This window comes from Pseudonaja textilis, chromosome 4, assembly GCF_049901715.1.
Source record: "Pseudonaja textilis isolate UNSWEBS1 chromosome 4, rPseTex1.2, whole genome shotgun sequence".
Classification (NCBI taxonomy): Eukaryota; Metazoa; Chordata; class Lepidosauria; order Squamata; family Elapidae; genus Pseudonaja; species Pseudonaja textilis.
In genome coordinates this window covers 16,942,941-16,964,925 of record NC_141993.1, presented here as the reverse complement: position 1 = coordinate 16,964,925, position 21,985 = coordinate 16,942,941, and the positions used below count along the sequence as shown (strand labels likewise).

The 21,985-nt window shown below is 37.1% G+C and overlaps 1 protein-coding gene across 1 annotated transcript in view; it reads left to right on the top strand.

Annotated features, from left to right (window-relative positions):
- CDH23 (cadherin related 23) overlaps positions 1-21,985 on the top strand; it is a 537,909-nt gene that overhangs the window by 41,660 nt on the left and 474,264 nt on the right. The window contains exon 3 of the mRNA XM_087932328.1: positions 4,359-4,436. Within this exon, the coding sequence (XP_087788454.1) occupies positions 4,359-4,436 (78 nt within the window). The remainder of the gene's footprint in view (positions 1-4,358; positions 4,437-21,985) is intronic.

The following is a 21,985-nucleotide window of genomic DNA, read 5'->3' as shown; positions in this document are numbered from 1 at the left end:
CAACTAAGCTTGGATAACTCTCTTCCTATTCCAATACTTTATAGAGTATTGGTACACCTCGCTTAATGAGGGTAATTGGGACTTGAATTTCTGTTACTAAATGTGGTCACAAAGTGGGCAGCATGTGACCATGGAACTTAACAATGGCAGTTCTGCCAGTCCCTGGTACCATTGTTAAGAGAATCACTATTGGTCATTAAGTGAGGACCTTAAATTGCTGTGATTTCTGACATCCTGATGGTTTCTCCATAAATTTTTCTTATGGGAAGCTGGCAGGGACAATCACAAATTATGATTACGTGACTGCAGGACATTGCAACAATCAGATCAGGTTGTCAAGTACCCAGATGGTGATCATGTAACTGCAGGGGTGATGTGATGGCAGAAACCGTGATACCTGGAGCCAAAGCCACTCTTGATAGCAAGATGGGCAGCATATAAATTTAATAAAGTACCACCCATTCAGCACCATGATAAGTTTCAACATTCACTGAATGGTGGGTTGCCCCCTATATATAACAACGTCTATAGACCTTCAGTGCGTTTGTACTCATAACTCTTTTGTGTTCCTAATCTAGTGAATATTTATTCAGAATTCCAATTGTTCAAGGGAGCTTGCTTCAAAAGAGATATTGATAGGAATAACTTCCTTACCTTTAAATGGAAAGGCTAAAGATTTCATGAGCAGTGAAAGATGCTATTCCAAGCACTTCAGGTATGACACATTCATTCATGGAGTGGCATTAATGGATTGTCAAGAAAACCACTCCTGGAATATCTTTCTGAGCTGCTAGATGATTGTAGAGGTTTATAATATATATATTTCACAATACCCTGTCAAAAGCTCATTTGGTTATGCTGCTGGCCAGTAATCCTTCAGTTATTCTATTGGTAGTTTGCGTTAAGGACTGGCAACTGCTTTATGGGTAAGTGAGTGGCTGGATTCTGTAGAATTAAGATGCAAAATATTTCTGACAGGCCAATTAAATACCCTATTTTTCTTGTTCAATAAAGTCTGGCAGCTAAAGTGGATCTCTTAATAAGACACAGTGCTGGCTTCGGTAACACTGGCTGGAAACCAAAGTAAACCCATCTGTCATATGTACATTCAAACCTGTGCAGGAAATTACTTTAGCTGCCATCTCTATTATAATCAAACTTTTTTTTTAGTTCATATCCGAGGGGCCGTTCATTCTTTATACTTTGGTATGTCTTGGCTTTGACTTTTTCTTTCTGATCAACCCATATGTTGATTTGTGTGGTTTCTTGAAAACAACCACAGTTTCTTATGTTTAAAACAGAAATAAAAGAGAAGTGCTTTCTATGACTGTAATAGCATTATGTAAAGAAACTTCTTGACAGTGGAGGTGCTCTGGAAATAAATAATAATAGATAGGAAATAGATAATATCAGAGAATCAAGACTGTATTTCTGTAACTTCTTGCTGTAAACCCCCTCTGAATAAATAAGCTGTAATGCAACGAACCAATCATACATATGTTTATTTACTCATATTAGCAAAGTAATGAAGTTTGTTACTAGAAGGAAGAGAGACTGAGGTGGAATCAAGACTGTCTAGGTGCAAAAGGATCACAGATAACTTTTAAGTTTTATAATGAGCTAAGGAAGAATGACACATTTTCTATTCCACTCCCATGCATCAAGAGGAAAATAAGTTTTTTTTAAAAAAAAAATGCTTCAGGAAAAGATCTGTATATAACAATAGCCATAGCACTTATATACTGCTTCACGGTGTTTTACAGCCCTCTCTCAGCAGTTTACAGAGTCAGCATATTGCCCCCAACAGATCTCAGAAGGATGGAGGGCTAAGTCAACCTTGAGCCTAGTGAGATTTGAAGTGCCAAATTACAGTCAGCTGGCAGTCAGCTGAAGTAGCCTGCAGTACTGCATTCTAACCACTGCACCACTGCGGCTCTTATAGCAGCAGCAATAAGCTATATGATGCCTGTGTTGATAATCATTGCCTGAAAAAGGTGGGATATAAATGAAATAATTAGAAATAAAGAGTTTGTGAATTAGCTTCATTTAATCCTACTATCACAGGAGTATGAATGTGTTGCTGTAAAATATTTCCCAAATATACATTTTGAATTCTTGGAAAATGCAGTTAATCTGTATAATCATGAAGAAAGGTATGTGTCTATTTTATAACACAGATGAGAAAAGTATTTATTAATTTTCCCTTACTCTACTTCTGCTCTATGGAGAAAATTTATTCACCATGGATACAAATGCCCTGTAGGGCATCTTCCTTATTGTAGTTGACTTGTTATCTTTTTGGACCTAGAGGTTCGGCTATGGCAGTGGATAGCTTTTTTAAGAAGTAGGCACATATTCTGTCCAGTCCAATAGATAGCTTTCTACAATTTTGTAAACAACAAACTAAAAGACTCAAGGTCCATCCCACCCCCGAAAGGACCTAATGCCAAGGTCCATCCCACCCCTGAAAGGACCAATTGGACCTAATGATGACACCATCAAAGCAAACCTCTTTAACACATTCTTTGGCTCAGTATTTGTAAATAGCAATGGATCAAGCCCAATAGTTCCTAGTTGAACCACAGACAACTACAATGATCTAATACATATTGATTTTATAGAAGACATTGTTGAAAAAGCACTGCGCAATCTAAAACCATCCCTATCTATTGGACCAGATGGAATATGTGCCTACTTCTTAAAAAAGCTGTCCACTGCTATAGCCGAACCTCTAAGCATAATCTTTGAAAAATCTTTCAGGACCAGCTCCTTGCCAAAACTATGGTCATAAGCCACGGTCATCCCCATCTTCAAAAAGGGAGACCCCAGCCTAGTTGAAAATTACAGACCAATCTCCTTATGCTGCGTCATCTGTAAAATCATGGAATCAATTATTAACCAATCCATTATCCTCCACTTAGAGACAAACAACCTACTCTCCAATAAACAATTTGTTTTCAGAAAAAAACTAACCTGTAATCTGCAACTCTTACACTGCAAAAACATATGGACTACACAACTCGATCAGGGCAAAGCAATAGACACAATCTATTTGTGTCAGAAGTCAATCACATAGACTTCTGTAAAGCCTTTGATTCAGTGGTACATGACAAACTACTCCTAAAACTAAAATCTTACGGTATCTCTAGACACCTGCATAACTGGACAGAAGCATTCCTGTCAAACAGACAACAAATGGTCAAAATTGGGAGCGTCCTATCAAATTCTGTACCTGTCAACAGTGGTGTCCCCCAAGGCAGTGTTCTAGGACCAACTCTCTTCATACTCTATATAAGTGACCTCTGTGATCATATTAAGAGCAACTGTGTTCTCTTCGCTGATGATGTAAAGCTATTCAACACCACAGACAATACTGCTACCCTTCAAAAAGACCTCCACTATGTATCAAAATGGTCAAACAAATGGCAACTTCAAATCTCAACAAATAAATGCTCTGTCTTACATATTGGCAAAAAAAATCAGAAAATAAAATACAAGCTGAATAGTCAAGACCTTGTTGATGATCCAAGCTCTGTAAGGAATCTTGGAGTAGTCATCTCTAATGATCTAAGTGCTAGAGCCCACTGTAACTACATAGCCAAAAAGGCATTAAGAGTTGTTAACCTAATCCTATGTAGCTTTTTCTCTGGTAATATCACACTACTAACTAGAGCATACAAACATTTGCTAGACCAATACTCGAATACAGTTCATCAGTCTGGAACCCACATTACATATCTGATATTAACACAGTTGAGAAAGTCCAGAAATATTTCACAAGAAGAGTTCTCCACTCCTCTACTCATTGCAGAATATCTTATGCCACCAGACTTGAAATTCTAGACTTAGAAAACCTAGAACTAAACCTTGGTCTGATCTAAGTATAGTATATAAAATCATACATTGCAATGTCCTACCTGTCAATGAGTACTTCAGCTTCAACCATAACAACACAGCAAACAATAGATGCAAACTCAAGCTTAATCACACCAAACTTGTTTGCAGGAAATACGACTTCAGCAACAGAGTGGTTTCTTCCCCAAACCCCAAAAACTTTAACCTTAGACTGTCTACTATTGACCTCACCCCTTTCCTAAGAGGTTTGTAGGGGGCGTGCATAAGCGCACCAACATGCCTACCGTCCCTGTCCTATTGTTTCTTTTATTTTTCTTATATGTATCCATGTATTCATAAATATGTTTTTACTTATACCTATTATCTTGTAAGCAACTGACAAACCAAATAAATAAATAAATAAATAAGTGAGTAAATAATAAATAAATACACACACACACACACACACACACACAAAGCTTCAATGTTATGAATATAATTTTTATATTTCTCAACTCTTTCAGGTCTGAGCAATCGATTGCCATACTTCATAAATTATTTCTTTGACACTTATTTGTTGATCAATGAAGACACTCCCGTGGGTAAGTATATTAAGATTTGTATTTAATGGATAAAATTTTACATTTGCATTATGTATTGTAGAAATGGAAAGGAATAGAAAGTCAACTTAGCATTTACACTTTGAAGGAATGCCTATTGAACTGCCCTTTTTCTTTCTTGAGGTTATGCTGTATGTCTTAATGATTTATATTATTTTTATTTTAAAAGTTTGTTTGCCCTTCAGAATCACTTTGACAACAGCCATGCCCATATAAATCTAAATAAAAAAGAATCACATGCTAAAATATCACAGTTTCTCTATTTGGAGCTATTTTCAAAAGCACATTAACTTGAAACTCCTAAAACAGGTAAAAATTAAACCAAATGCAGAAAAATATTACATGTAAAATGTGCTTGTATACCAATGTGCTTGTACATCAAGGCTCAATGATTCAATTCTTTTTTTAAAGTTTGGGAGGAAGTGCTAACAAGCTTCTGATTAGCAATTTAGATTTTCCTCATTCTCTTACTGTTTCATGCTCTATTTTCATTTTTGCTGTTGATAGTTTGACTACAAGACTATCCACAGAGTTTTTTTTTAAAAAAAGGAAAAACATTGCAATATTTGTGGCTTTTTGCAGTGGTTTTATATTTCCTCCTATGTACAAAATTAAAGCTTAAGCTTTAAAATTAAAATTAAAAGTAATTAGTTTGACACAATTCTACATAGACCAACATGGCTCTTCTTCTACTATGTGTGTTTATGAGTGCCACTTCTGTGTTTTGTTTTTATTCGTCTTTAATCTATTTTTGAATCCAAAGGATTGCAGGTACTATTGGCAGAGACTTTCACCCTTTTTAAAGGAGAACTTCAGAATTAGCAATTGAAAGTATTCTTGGACTGCAAATAAAGATGAAACCTTCTGTATACTCACCTATGCACTGCCTAGCTACGTGTCAGGCTCTTTGGAGTCTAAGATTTTTGGAGTCTAAAGACAGGAATTTTGGGAGAGGGGAAATTCACTCACATCTCTGGATAAAAATTCTGTGTCATTTGTTTTGCTTTGTTATGTTCTGAGCCTTGTTCTTTTTAACAACCATACCAAAAGAGAAGGTTTGGGCTGAGAACTCTGCAGTATGTTTAAAATTATGAAATAAAACCCGCCAATCCATCGTGCCTCTGTTATTAATGACCTGACTGAGAGGAGAAAATGATGGGTGTGCTTTTAATTGTGCCTTTGGCCAAACTATGTCAGAGCTTAATCAACAGATGTGGCTTCTATTTCTTTATTTTGTCTGTAATCAGTTTTAGTAAATGTAGAAATTGATTGGGTCTTTTCTCAGCCTGTTTCTAGACTCTCAGTCCATTAAGCCTGATCTTCAGTCAGTTTGTTTGGATGGATCGTAATACTCTTTGAATTGATTGTACGACCTATGTATACACACCAGCATAGTTTAAATGCGATAGGTTGTGCTCTTTGTTTAGCGAGTAACTTGTGTTTATAAAAGCCTCAGTAGGAGAATAGTCTTAATCCCCTTGCCTTCTTAAGAATTGTATGCTGTCCTTCCTGGACTTTTTCTAGTCCAGTAATATGTCAACATTCAGATGTGTTGGTTTGAGTTCCCAGAATTCCACAGCCAGCTTGGCAAGGCTGAGAAACCTTGTTCTATATACTGCCTCTTTTCTCTCCTTTTCTCTCTTGAGTTCATGCCAGGGAGATTTCATATCACTGCTTGTTCCTACATTTTCATTAAAACTGAAATAAAACTTGGCAGATCTTTTTATGAAAAGATTAAAGTTAATCTGATAAGCAGTAACAGGTTTATAAAATTCCAGCAGTTCTCAGATCCTTAAAGAAAGCCTTACATCTTATTAGAATTATAATACACGTGGCCCATATTTTCTCCAGGGTTCAAAGCATCTTTCTTTGCAATGCGCAAATGGGTCTAACTATTAACCGTTCTGGATTACAGCTGGCAGAATTCTCAGGGTCTGCAAAAGCTGATGGTGGAACAACACATAAGAGGATGAGCTACATTTGATATTATTGGTCAAGGAAAGACTTAGCTGAAGAAGTGAAACTAGTAGGTAGTTGGGAGAAAGTGACCATCTAATGTTGGATTTCCTAGTTTTAAGGTAAAGTAAAGGTAATTATCATTGAATACTACCTTAAAATGTTCCAAAGGTGCTTTTGCAAGAGGCGACTGGACTTTCTTGTTTTGCTTTGAAGGCATTTCTGAAGAAACTTCTCAGATAAGAAATAAAACGCCTTCAAAGAAAAACAAGAAAGGCCTCTTGAAAAAGCATTTTTGGGACAACCATGACCTGTATAAATGAGAATCTTCATAGACAATTTGCCTACACATGGATTTTAAGCAATGAGACATAGTGTCAGGCACAAAAGACCACATGTGAAGGCTCAATATAACTGATTTATTGCTAAAAGCCTATGCACAGGAATCTTCTCAACTAATAAGTCAACAGTTGATTAGAGTTAAATAAGGGACAATGGCAGTCAAGGGAGGATGTGTTACCTTGTTTGTGGCTATGTATTGATTCTGGGCTGATTCTCCTTTTCACACACCCTCTCCCTGACTCTGTCTTCACATAGCACACATGGCAGAAGAAGCTAATAAGCAAAGGAGCTACAGGTGGAAGGAACTTGGTTTTTAAAAGGAGATACTAAAGGATGGTTACAAACAATTTCAGTAAGGGGTAAAATGGAAGGAAGCAGAAAAAAACTAACATTTGAATAAAAATCTTAATAGCTCAAAAATAAAATAAAAATAAATGAAAAAAGATAGAGGAACCCATTGCCAAAGATTAATAGATACAATTCATCCACAATTGAAGAGAGAGTGTTAGGCTAAAGTTAATGAAAGATTAAAGAAAAGTTAAAAAGAACTTTAAATATTGTCAAAGTCATAGAAAAGAATCTGCAAAGCAACTGCTCAGTTAAGGAGGCAGACAACAAAGAAAAGGGAAAAACATTCAAGTTCAGTTTAGTCCAACAAGACAGTATATTTTCTATCTGGCATTTCAAAGAACAATATATGACAAATTGAGACTTGGGATTGGCAAAAATTTAAAAATAACCAGTTTTTATGAAATAACCAGGCATCATCCAAGAAGCTTGTTGATGGTTGAGCTGAATCCCTCTTTGTTATTTTTTGGAACACCTTAGATAATGAATGGAATGTTAATGTTATATGTAGTCATATTCAAAAAGTGAAAATTTAAGTGAAAACCCTGAAAGAGTCAAATTAATCTGATAATAACACTTAGGAAGAACAGATTATATGATTGATCGTATATAAGTCACAGATACATCCAGTCTAAATTATACCAATTAAATAATCTCTGTCCTGGAAATGCTGTAGTTATAATTTATCCGGATTTTCATCAAGGCATTTATTAAAGAATCCTTTGCATTCTGAATAGTAGCTAGCTAAGGGTAAACTGAATGGTATGATAAATACAGGCAATTCTTGCTTAAGAGTACCTTAACCAACATTTTTTTCATGTATTCTCAATAACAATGAATATTGGTGGTAGTAATAAGATAGAATGTCAGTTGGGTGTAGTAAGTAAAACACCAGACTATGGGTGTTGGTCCCAAGAAAACTTCGGGGACTTGTTCATGAATTAACAGGAGTAAATATTGACTCAAAGGCACCAAATAAATAAATAAAGATGACAGGATAGATATTTATGTTTTCCCTCCTTGCACAAAAATAACGTGGCAGCAGGGACTATACTTCTCTAGTGATGTTTCAGATTATTTTTTTGCTATTTTCTCAAGAAGGAAAGGACTGGGTGGAAATTTTCCTATCCCAACATGCATTAAAATGAATCCATGCATTTCTTGTAATGTAGACTCAACTGCTTTCCTGGTTAATTTACTATTCAATACCTTTTATTTAGCATGAACATTTAAACTTAATAGGTTAACATGTATTCGGATATTGGAGAATGAGGCTGTAGGAAAAATGAAGCTAGTTCAGAATGAAGCAACGCTTCATTCAGACAAGGGGCCTCATTCAGAAAGACCACATCTGGAATACTGCATCCAGTTTTGATCACCATATTATAAAAAAGATGTCGAAACTTTGGAAAAGAGTGCCGAGAAAAGCAGCAAAGATGATTAGGGGCCTTGGAGGCTAAAACATATGAAGAATGGTTGCAGGAATTGAGTATGGCTAATCTAGTGAAAAGAAGGATTGGGCATGACATGAGAGCCATATAGTATTCCAATATTTATGGCGTTGCCAAAAATAAGAAGGGGTCAACCTTTTTCCCAAAGCATTAGAAGGCAATACAAGAAACAGTGGATGGGAACATACTAAATAGAGAAGCAACCTAGAATTACCAGGGAGAACAATTGCTTTGCCTTCAGAAGTTGTGGGTCCTACATCACTGGAGGCTTTTAAGAAGAGGCTGCTTATCTGGAATTGTATAAGTTCTCCTGCTTGAGCAAGGGGTTGGACTAGAAGACCTCCAAGGTCCTTTTCATCTTTCTTTCCATCCTTTTTTCCATCTTTCTTCCCATCTTTCCTTCCTTCCTTCCTTCCTTCCTTCCTTCCTTCCTTCCTTCCTTCCTTCCTTCCTTCCTTCCTTCCTTCCTTCCTTCCTTCCTTCCTCCTACCTACCAATCTATTTATCCTGAATTTGTTGTATTTGCTCCCAACCATGTGTTCATTATAAAAAGATGTGCAAAAATATCATACTTCTTGGTACAAATAGTTATTTTTCAAACTAAAAATGGTGCAAAAGATCAGTATAGTGACATGAGAAGTTTTGTTTTAATGATTCCATAGAACAAACTGCATTGGTTTTATTTGGCTTTATTGAGCTTTCAACATTTGCAAACCTTTGCCATATTTAATAGAGGCATTGACACACTTTGGATTTTCTTGCCTCATGATCAACCCAGCTAGGCTAGCTTTTTTTTAATTTAACTCCTATAACTCAGGTACATTAATAAATCTATTTTCTTCCTTCCCATTCTCTGTTCTGTCCCTCATAAATCTCCTGTCCTTTTTACCTCGATTGAATGTAACTGTCTTCCTCCCCTTTTCCATGTGATACCTGGAGGAGTGTTAAGCAACAATTAAAGAGATAATTCCCTCTCTAATCACTTACATGAGTAAATTAGTCTTGTCAGGAGCTATTAAGACAGAGAGCTCGGAATTCATTAGGCTCGATTGGACCTATGGAGCTTCTGGCATTGCTGCTAGTCCAAGCTGATTAATTTCCTTGAAAACACCATCAATGCCCATCTGTTTCAGTTAGTCTTTAGAGAGCAATTTTCAGGTGGACTGACCCCTTCGTCAGTTATTTCACCCAGAAGTAATGACTGACACACACAACCTACTGCAGTGTGAAGAGTAAACTGTTTGAATGCGTGTGTGTGTTTATATTAAAGTAACACATGCATGCAGATTCCCTCGTCCAAGGCCTGCATCCTGTATTCACCATGGTTTTAACACCTGGGAAGTTATTTTTCTCCACTCAGTCTTTCAGTACGCAGAATTGTTGTGCTCTTTTCCAGTTTTCAGTCTTTCTCCTGCCTTTTTCTGCATGGTTTAATATGGAAAGCATGATGATGGGGAAATTAAGTTTCTGTTGCAACTTTTTATCTTCTCTGTAAAATTTGGGAACGATTACTATGAGGCTAGGTGAAATTGCTTTATAGTCTACCATTAGGTACTGCTGCTGAGATAATAATCAAAAGACTTGAGTATCTTCTAATCAGGGTTTCCACATTTTTGTCATTAATTATATTCCAGGAGGTTGGTATCAACACTTAGTGACCATGTTTTATCCTCAGCTTGAGCCTTCATGATTTACAACAGTGCATCTATTGCTGAGTCCATTCACCTTTCTGATTCTCTTGGTTGACCTTTTCTTTCAACTTTGCTAGAAATAAGGACTTTGCCCTCTTGTAATGAGTCCGGAGGGAGGGAGGGAGGATAATTTAGTTTAGGTGTGCATGTCTCAAGTGAGAATTACAGGTTGATGTGTTCTAACTAACCACACAGTTTATGGATTTTGATTTTCGTATAGTTAGACCATGTTTATTTCTTTAGCGTATGGCACGTGTTAGCCAGGGATCACTGAGGTGGCTGCCTGCCTCTGTGAAAGGAATTTTTTTGGGCAGTGTTATCCTTACCTGAATGCCAGTAGATATTCTTGTCTGCCTGAATGCCAGTAGATATTCTTGTCTCTCCATGGTTTTACTTGCTCACAGGAACCGAGCTACCAAGCTGTCGACCTCAGCAGTGCACAGGCCCAGTGTCTTACCATGTGAGCCACCGTGTCCCCTTAGTTAGGGGTCCCCAAACTTGGCAACTTTAAGACTTGTGGACTTCGACTCTGAGAATTCTGGGAGTTGAAGTTCACAAGTCTTAAAAGTTGCCATGTTTGGAGACCTCTGCCTTAGCTAGACCATGTATAATTGACAGAGTGGATTATATCATAGATTTTATCTGTGATTTATTATTTTATTCTACAATTTTTAAGTGTTTTTAAGTGAGTGTTTTTATTTGTTCTGGTCTCTGGTCTACAACTGTAATAAAATTATGTTAGTTAGTTACTTCATTTGTTCGTTCTTTCATTCTATAATCCACTTGTTTGCTTTTGCCATCCATATCCACATCCACATTCCTGAATTTCTGTGCATTTTGCCCATTTCTGTTTTGTTCTTCATATCTTTCTATTGACTTTTCCTTGCTCCTTTCACTGTCCCTAATGATTCTTCTTCAGCCCTCCCAATTCTGCATAACGTCAGCCAGGACCTCCTTAGCGCTGTTACCATTATGACCATAAAAATAATTGTTTTATCATGTATATAAAATAGATGTATGGATGAAAATATGAATCCATGACAACATACAGTTGCAGTGTAAATACAGCTTTTGGGAGAACAAAAGACTTCTAATTACATTTAATACTTAATTGACTTTATATACTTTATTTATAATTGACTTTTAATACATGAGTCTTGGGACAAGTATAATTTCCCAAGACAAACCATGTACCAAAAAGCATACAAATCATGAGCTGCTTATTTGGATTTTGCAGAAGAATTAAAAAAAAAACCGTATACATGTTTGTATCAATATTGCTAACCAGAGGTGGTATTCAGCAGGTTCTGACCAGTTCTGGAGAACCGGTAGTGGAAATTTTGAGTAGCTTGGAGAACCAGCAAATACCACCTCTGACTGCCCCCCCATCTATTCCCCGCCTCCCGAGTCCCAGCTGATTGGCTGGGTCTTCTTTTGTTGCCCTGCACAGGAGAACAGAGCTGGAAAGCAGGTCAGTGGGGTGGGGAGGGAATGGGATTTTGCAGTATCCTTCCCCTGCCATGCTCACCAAGCCATGCCACGCCCCCAGAACCAGTAGTAAAAACAAAATTGAATCCCACCACCTCCATGGTCACATGATCAAAATTCAGACACTTGGCAACTGGCATGTGTTTGTGACAGTTGTGGTATCCCGGGATCATGTGATCTCATTTTTTTTGACCATCTGACAAGCAAAGTCAACAGAAAAGCCAGATTCACTTAACTGTGTTACTAATTTAGTAACTGCAGTGATTCACTTAACAATGGTGGCAAGAAAGGTCATAAAACAGAGCACAACTCAACAGCTATCTTGCTTAGCAATGGCAATTTGGGGCTCAGTTGTGGGCGTAATTGAGGACCACCTGTGCAAGCATTTCAAGGTATTGCCCAACGGGTGGGCAATGTCATACAGGTGCATTGGATTCGGTGAGGGTGGTGATAGGAGTGGTGTGGTTTCTCCGCATTCCTTGGTAGGATCTGGTCCATGTTTGACCACAATTTTTTTTTTTTTTGCCAGCTTCTTTTTCCCTATGCCAGGGATATCAAGCTCTTTCACTGAGGGTCGAGGAATGTGTTCGACATGAGGGGGCTGGGTGGGCGTGGCCAGGGAGGGCATGGCCAGGTCGACATCACTCATGGCAGGGGTGCCTGTGGCAGCCCGAGAGTTCTGCCAGCAAAAACAAGCTCCCAATCTCTGTTTTTGGCTGCTCTGTTTTCGGCAGGGGTTTGCAGGAGGCCATCACAGCTGAAAACGGAGCTTGGGCTGTGCTCTGTTTTTGCTGGCAGAGGCATCACGGGCTGGTCCTTCACTGTTTCCAGGATGGCCCCATGGGCCAGATCTAAGCACCCGTGGGCCGAATTTGGCCCATGGGCCTTGAGTTTGATGCCCCTGCCCTATGCAATCTGGTGCTTTTAATTTTCAGAGAATCATCCTTCTGTGTGGCAGTTACAACCCCTTCACATAATGTCTTCCCAAAATTTCTTGGGGCTGGAAAGCATAAAAGTGAGTTAATAACGTTTATCTGCAGTAACAACAAAGTAATTCTTGCTATTTGCCCTAGCACTGCCTTGAACTGTCCAACCTGCATTAATAACACTTAGTTTCTGAAAGAGTTTTAAAAAGTATCGTTTTCTGGGAGCCTGAAAATATGTGTTTTTTGTTTTTTGTTTTAAATAAATGAAGCTTGGTTAAGAAATATTTTGAGAAACAATGGAAAGTCAAAAGATTACCAAGACATTCATTAATTCAGAATAAAGAGATAGATAGATAGATAGATAGATAGATAGATAGATAGATAGATAGATAGATAGATAGATAGAGACAGACACACACAGATACACACACACACACACACACACACAGAGAGAGAGAGAGAGAGAGAGAGAGAGAGAGAGAGAAGATCAAGGTGTATGCAATATTTACTAAAGTATTTAAGAATTTATTTTTTAAAAAAACCACTATTGCCACTTGTTTTCAAAATTTCATGGGGGAATTTTGTGGCTTATTCTTTAAATTAAAGATGTTTCTCTGACAATATGTTTTTCCCATCTTTGCACTCCTCTCCTTCTCCGTGGAGGTCCCCATCCTGATGCATTTTTAAAGTCCTGGCAATCTACTGCTGAAGTGATATAAGACCTACAATCCCTTGATGTTGTAGATGCTGCGGTTATGAGAACTGAAATCTGAAAACATTTGCTGGACCACCAAGTTGCCTGTCCCTCTTGTGAAATAACGTGCAGCCAGATGAATGTGTACGAGTCCTAACAATATAACTTTGATTGCTTTGTCTGCAGATTTCCTAGAGTACGTGAGACTTTTTTAAAACGATAAATTTCCATGCAGTTCTCCTTTGAGATATTAATGGGGCCTACAGCTTGATGAAGTATGCTGGCATCAAGATAAATCAAGGTTTATTATTATCAAAAGGAACCTAGTCTTCCCCAAGGCTCCTGTTTGCAAAATGGTCTTGGTCTCAGTGAAATCTAGAGAGTTTACAGATTCAGAAGGTTTCATTATCATCTTTTTATCACTGCAGCCTGGCAGTTGTCTGAACCTGGAAAACTGAATTAATATTAATTATGATTTTCTCAAAGCAGCCAAACTTCAGGCTTCTTAATCTTTTCCTCCGTGCCACGCCCACACCCAGTTTAGCAAAGGGGAGGGGGGAGTCCTGATACATCACATGACGCCACCGGGACGATGTGAGTTTGACACCCCTTCTCCACGCCCTTTTCTGTTGAAAATTTCCCTGTTTCCTGTTGCTTTCCCCCCCCCTAAAATTCATAATGATTTCACTTTAATTTGGGGTTGTTAAAAACTAGTCTCAAAGTTGCTTTAAAATGGCAAAGAGACCTTCTTGATTTCCCTTGAAAACGGTTCATTTTTTTTTAACCAGTACTAACTAATGCAGGGGTGGGCAAACTATGGCCCGGGGGCCACATCTGGCCCGTTGGTCTTTTTAATCCGGCCCACTGAAGATTGGTACAGAATTAAAGTTTGATGTGAATGATTGAATGATTGCATTCATTTGATTTTGACTTGTAAAGACAGGCATTTCGACACCAGGTGGCGGCCCGTCTGTCAAATTTTAAAAGTCGATGAGGCCCCCGAGCCAAAAAGTTTGCCCACCCCTGAACTAATGGGTGGGAAATAGAAAGGATTTATACTTTTGCAGTCAGCCAGTCATTAAGACCCTGAGGGTCACTTGGGGGGGTTAGTTAATTGGTGTGGAATTGTCTTGGGAGTGCTGAAAGGGCTTATTGTAAACAGGAGATAAATGATATTGTTCCCTTCCCCCTCTGTTGAGGGAGGGTTTCAAAGAAATTCAAGAAAGTCCAGTTGCCTTTGAAAAAACCATGACCTGGGTGACTGAGAACCTTCATAGACCCTACTTTAAGGTAGGCAGAAGCAGAAGTTGCTGTTGTAATGACGAGGCAGTCGAGTTGTTTGATCATGAACAACTGAATCATGATGAACTTTATTGGAGTCTAGTCTTGCATTTATACACATTTTTAGTTATCCTCAATCATTGGTTAACTTTGGTTTCTGCTTAACTTTCTTTACTGTTTAGCATAGCAACCAACACAATTAATTATCTCTAGTTAAAGTCTAACATATGTTTACTTCCTCTCTCTAATCCTCCTTTAGATGAGTGACTTTGTTTGCCTGAGTTGTATTTGCTTGGAAACATTCTTTATCTGAGGTTTTCCATCCAAGATAAGAATATTCCTGCAATTACAACTCTACAAGTTGCAATGTGAATATTCATCTAATGTCAAATCTATATATTTGAATACTTTTAATATAGCACCAGCTTTTCTCTTCATGAGAGCAGTAAAAATTAATGAATCCTCCTGGTCTGTAATATATGAGATAATCTATTTAATACTGTCTTTAATACTGTTTATATCCTGAAGCTCTGCTTATCATTTATCCCAGTTCTACGGTAGTATTCCAGGAAATTTCTCGATTATCTTCTGCTAGGGAGCTATCTTCCTATAGAAGTTTGCCTGAAGACTTCTTTTCTTGTCTTTTTAAACAAAATAAAAATGTAATTGAAGGTTCTCAATTTTAAAAACTCTTATATTCAGATCTCGGATAATGTAAGTTTTGGTTTGCATCTGTTTCACTGTAAGCATTTATGTAATAATTTGTTATTTACTTTTAAATAATAGTTTAGTACAACCATATTTCATGCATCTGCCAATGTCTTTTTATGTGATTGATCTGAAGAATCCGAGGGTTCTGAAATTCAGACACTATTTTAATCTCCTATAGGGGCTTAATAGAGTTTTTAGAGGAATAAAAATGCAGGTTAGATTTACTACATACTTGGTGCTACCCAAATTGGAGACGGAGAAAAAAAAAAGGCCTGCTCTTTTTTTAGGGGGTGAGGGGGGATATATGTGGTAGATGCTTGGTGGTATATTTTGAAGAGCATTATGTTTTAATTCTATGTTATTGGTGGATATAAGTCACTCAGGGTCTTTGGGAATTGAAGTGGCATAGAAGCCATAGTAAGAAACCAAATAAATAAATGATAGTTGAGCAACATAGAAGCCAAATAACTAAGCAAATAAATGACAAATCGTAAACTTCTCTTTACTTTTTCTTAAATGAAACTTTCAATAGTCTGTTACCTGAGTCCCATTATTTTACTGATTTGTTTATATATAGGACAGGTCTACATATCATGTAATGACTGTAGGCAGCTCACAATAATAATTAAAAACATAGTTAAAAACAAAAGTACTTTTCCTGCAGGGGCCAGATCAATCATAATTTAACCACCATCCTAGTCCATTGTTGGGGGAAGAGCCAGATCATAGCCCTCCGGGAATATATATGAGAAAATAACAGATAACGGATAATCAGAGTTGGAAGGGACCTTGTAGGTCATCTAGTCCAGGGGTCGCCAACTTTTTGGACCTCAGGGACCACCAAACTCATACTTTTAGATCCCAGGGACCACTAACTGGTTCTGCGGGTGTGGCCTAATTTTTGGGTGTGGCTTAGTGGTCATGTGACTGGCTGGGCATGGCTTGTATGTAAATATTATAAATATTTATATAAATATTGATTTTTTTTATAAAAAAGAGCAACTTTTACCCAAAATCAGGCAAAGCAGGCAAGCAGATTCAGTTGCTCACAAAATCACAGATTTATTCAGAGATCTATCTATCTGCCATTGGCTAGCTCAGTCTGTCACATAAAATTTGCTTGCAAGCAAACTCATAAAATTACCTCACAACACACCATGCACGTAAATATTGATTTTTTTTATAAAAAGAGCAACTTTTACTCAAAATCAGGCAAAGCAGGCAGATTGAGTTGCTCACAGAATCATTTAGTGATCTATCTATCTGCCATTGGCTAGCTCAGTCTCTCAAATTTGCTTGCTGTGAGTCTGCTCTGAATTTGCTTGCAAGCAAACCTTCAGTCCTAAGGGAGGTTTGGCTGTGCTGAGCCAAAAACCTAAAGACTCGCTAGAAAGCAAGAAATCCAACCATTTCCTGCTTCCTAGCTAATCTAAATCTCCCGGCACAGCAGAACAGATGATGGTCAGAAAAAGGAAAAATAACAATTTAGCAGGCAAGTTTGCTGGGTAAGGAGTGAGTGGGTAGGGAGGGTTCCCGCGGGCCATGTGGGCGACGCAGCCTTATGTTTCTGCGCAGTCTGGATTAATTGCTTTGGGAGGGTGTTTTGAGGGTGAGATTTCTCTGTGGCCCACCAAAATTTTCTCATGGCCCACCATTAGGCCGTGGCCAACCAGTTGGCGACCGCTGATCTAGTCCAACCCCCCCCCCATCCAAGCAGGAGATCCTATACCATTTTTGACAAATGGCAGTCCAATCTCTTCTTGAAGATCTCAAGTGCTGAAGCTCCCACAACTTCTGAAGGCAACCTCTGTTCCATTGGTTGATTGTTCTCACTGTCAGAAAATTTCTCCTTATTTCCAGGTTGAATCTCTCTTTGTTCATTTTCTATCCATTGTTCCTTGTCTGGCCTGCAGGTGCTGTATCCCTATGTATAGGGATACCTTAGATCTCAGATGGAAGGCTGTTCCAGAGTCCCACCAAGAGGTCCCATTGCAACACTTAATTAAGGGGACCTTGAGTGATAGAAAATATTGAAAAGGCTATAAGTCAAAACTGAAAACTATCCATTAACATATAACCATCTCATTGCATGTATGGCAGTGGGGAGCCAAGGTGCCCTCTCAATTGTATTGCAGTTGTCTCCAGAATTTATTTTGCTCCCAGCTAGAAAACCAGCAGGAAAAATAAATGTTGGAAGTAAGGAGTCTTGTGAGCACTGGCTTCAAAATTGGTCCATACTTGATTCCATCAGGTCCTCTGAGGCTAGGCCGCAGGGTTCTAGAGGTATAATTTAGCCATAAACAAATATTGTGTCCATCCCGTGTGGCTGCATAAAATTCCATCTGAATGAAGTACACTTTGACATGTTGCAAACTGGAAATAACCAGATTAACAACAGCCTGATGCCCTCCTCTGTATAGAAACGAAATCCCTATAATAATTCATGGAGATCCCACATTGACAACGTGTGTGGAATATTCATTGTGGATGTGAAACAGAGGTGGGATTCAAATTTTTTAACAACCGGTTCTGTGGGCATGGCTTGGTGGTCATGTGACTGGGTAGGCATGGCTTAGTGGTCATGTTATTGGCTGGGCGTGGCCAACTCAATATCACTCACATTGAGGCATGCATCTCCTCGCCTGGCCTCTCATGACTGAGGGGATGCTGCAACAATCATAAGTGTGAAAAATGGTCATAAGTCACTTTTTTCAGTGCCATTGTAACTTTGAATGGTCACTCCACACAAGCAAAGTACCAGCAAAGGAGGGGGAAAAAGCTCCAGAGAAGTTCCTGAGACAGGAAGTCTAGTCCTGCCAAGAATGTAATAAGGGTTAACGGAGAGGCTGTTTCTGTAAGCAACACCAGAATGTTTCCTTCCTGCCTTCCTTACAGGATTAGGCCAGTAATTTCTTCTAACAACTGGTTCTCCGAATTGCTTAGAATGTTAACAACCGGTTCTAGCAAATAGGTGCGAAATGGTAGAATCCCACTCCTGATGTGAAACTGTACGTGTTGCTAGAGAGGCAGAATTGGCCCAGAATTCTGTTCAGATTATTAATCTAAGATGTAAATCAAAGCTTAATTTTCACAGTTTGAATTCTTCCCTAAGAGCCTGCAAGTTTTTAAAGTACTTTTTTTCAGAATGAGCTCAAGAGTTTTAAGAATTAAATTACTGTTGGCAATTACATTGTTTTAAAACACTAGTTTCATGGCATATTTAAGCCCATGATTTATTAACTGTTTTGTGGCTAGAAACTCTGATTGCAGATAAATATATATGGAGGGTACCTAACATTTTCCTGTTTACCTTTAAGTATACACTAGTGTATGCAAGTTTGTGCTTTCAGTTTGTAGCTTTCCTATATTTATGATGTATAGCAAATTTCCTTTCATCTTTATTACATAAGTAATGTTACTTAGATTGCAAGTCTGCTGAGGCTGTAAACATTTTAATGTGTCTGTATTGCTCTTAGAATTTATTTATTTATTGCAATATTTATGTACTGCCTTTGGGGCAAAGTACAGCATCGCTGTTTAAAACAACCATATAGCACATTTCATTTGTCACCAATTATGATAATACTTTGTTTGCTTAAAAATTGATAGAATGAACATAGTGCAAGCGTAGAGAAGGTATATGTAACAAGGGGGCTGATGGCATATTTTGAATTTATGTTGCAAATGATCATTAAATATCTTACAACAAACAATTAAAGAATTGTCCCAATCAGAAAAGATTCTCCCCACTATATATGTAGGATTTAGGATTTATCACACTTAGGAGCCTGAGAAAGGAATTCACTATAAAATATAGAAGCACAAGTATTAACAAAAGACACACACACAGAGGGTAGTTTTAAATAGCATAATAAAACTAGATAGGTAGCAACATGTTCATTGTTAAGTTTTAAATATAGGCTAAATAACTTTGCTAACATTGTATTTTTTAAAAAAATATGTTTTGAACATCTATGACATCATTGGAGAAGAGCAATTATTAGACTACAGTACTAAAAATGAGGAAGAGTCTGGATTTATTAATTTTATTTAAAAAGCTCATGAATGCTTATGTCTTTCAATAAAATTTGTTAGCTACAGAAGATAGTACCAGACTCCTTTTTCATTTTTTTTAAATACTAGTAGAACTTTGGTGAAAGAATGTTCTGCATCTATGGAATTTAATTAAGTAGATTTATATGTATGAAAGTAAAAAAGAAACTCATATGTATAAATAGTCTCTCAATTTTATAGTTTCCGAAGAATTCATTTGCTAAATTTATTAACCATAAAAATGAGCAAACATTTGTTTAAAAATTGCAAATTAGTACTTGTCTGCTTTTTATATAATACATTTTTAAAAAATTGAAATATCTCAATGAAACATTAGCTTTCAGGGGCTGAAATCCAATTATACATAAATACACACGCCCACACCCATACACCCCTTTAAAAATTAATTTAAATTTTATTTGAGGGGTTAAAATCATTGTTTATTAATTAATAAAATTTTACTCCAGCAAGGTGCGCTGTCAAAATAATTTGATCTGTACAATGTGTTTTAACCATTATATTATTATTAACCCCATAAAAAACCAGAGGTAACCTTTGTTTAGACATTTTGATAGTCAAATTCCTTAAATGTATTTGTTTGTACTGACAATATTAATAAAGGCAAAGAACACTTGAACAAGTGTGACCTTCTTTTAAGCTCTATATGTCTTGTTATACACATTCTGTTTTGAGCATCATAAATTCAATGGAAATATTTCTGCTACTGAAGGATTTCTGGAGGAATGGAAAAAAAAGCCCTATTAACTTTGACATCAATTGTTGAGAAGTTTCACCTATGTTAGAGATAAGAATAGTTAAAGATCTCTGCTAAAAATGTGTCTCTTCTAAGATAGCTCTGGGTTAAAGATTATTAGATCATTGCCTCCCACTTAAATACACACACACACACACACACACACACACACACACACACACACAGAGGGTCATCTTATTTTAGGAACTTAATACTATCAGACCCTTTAGATAAATATGGTGAAAAGTTCCATCACCTAAGTTAAACAACTTCTAGAAACAATTGCAATATTTTAAAATATTTCACAGAATTCAGCAGAAATAATTAATTGAATGTATGCAGATTTTCATAGCATGAAATTCTAATTCACTCCAGAGAATCAGTTCAATTCAGAGGTTAAAGTTGCAAATAAAAAACAGAAAGAAAAATCCAGGACAGAAACCGTTTATGACTTGCACTATTAGGAGATCTTTCTTTCTTTCTTTCTTTCTTTCTTTCTTTCTTTCTTTCTTTCTTTCTTTCTTTCTTTCTTTCTTTCTTTCTTTCTTTCTTTCTTTCTTTCTTTCTTTCTCTCTCTCTCTCTCTCTCTTTCTCTCTCCCTCTCTCTTATTTCCATGCAACTTAATTTTGACTAAACAAAGTAAATTCTTGGGAACGTATCAGAAGGATGATATGTCACTTGAGAGATAAGAAATTGACTCATAATCATACATCTGAAAAAGGCATTAGGAATAGAAAAATAATAAAAGGGATTAGAATTGAAAAAGATATAAAATAGTAGAAAAAGTTGATCTGTAGCTGATTCCTTCATTTTCACAGTTTTCATGAAATGTAAGGTTACAAAAATGTATTTGATTTGTGATCTCATGTGCATAAAAGCTATAGAAATACAATATGGGACCAGATTATAATGTACTCCTTAACCTGTACAAAATAGTGCTTCATGAAGAATGGTGAGAACAGTAAGTAGAAAGCTCTTCCCACTCTTCATGAAGTAGGTCAAGTTTAAATACATTTTAACAACAGAGAAATTGTGTTTTTATTCTCTGTAAGGATTAGCAAAGTGTACTGAGGGAACTTGAAAGTATCAATCTTATTACATATCAGGAAGCAAAATTTGTCTTCCATAGAAGAAACAGACTACATTTAGTGTTTGACTTACAACCATTCATTTAATTCTTTTTTAAAATTATTTCTTTGTCAGTAGCTTACAAGATAATAAACATAAGTATAAATACAGGAAATGGGTATGAATAATTGGGGACAATAGGTCAGGGATGGTAGGCATGATTGTGTGCTTATGTACGCCCCTTACAGACCTCTTAGGAAGCGGGTGAGGTCAATAGTGATTAGTTTGAGGGAAAAGGAGTGTGGGTTTGGGGATGTGACAACAAAGTCTGGTAGTGTGTTCCAGGTACTCTGTTGCTGAAGTCGTACTTTCTGCAATCAAGTTTGGGGTGGTGTAGATTAAAGTTTATATCTATTGTGTTCTCTTGTGTTGTTGCAGCTGAAGGTGAAAAAGTCATTGATTGGTAGTACATTAAAGCAGATTATTTTATAAACTGTGCTTAAATCAAACCGTAAGCAGCGTAATTCTAGGTTGTCCAAATTCATAATCTCAAGCCAGGTGGAATAAGGTATCCTGTTGCAAACAGAGGAGTGTAGTACTCTTCTTGTGAAATACTTCTGGACATGGTCAATTGTATTAATGTCCGATATACAGTGTGGATTCCAGACAGCAGAGCTGTATTCAAGTATTGGTCTAGCAAAGGTTCATTTAATTAATTCATTTAATATAAAATGTATTTGTATCTTTATGAGATCTCTAGGACCATT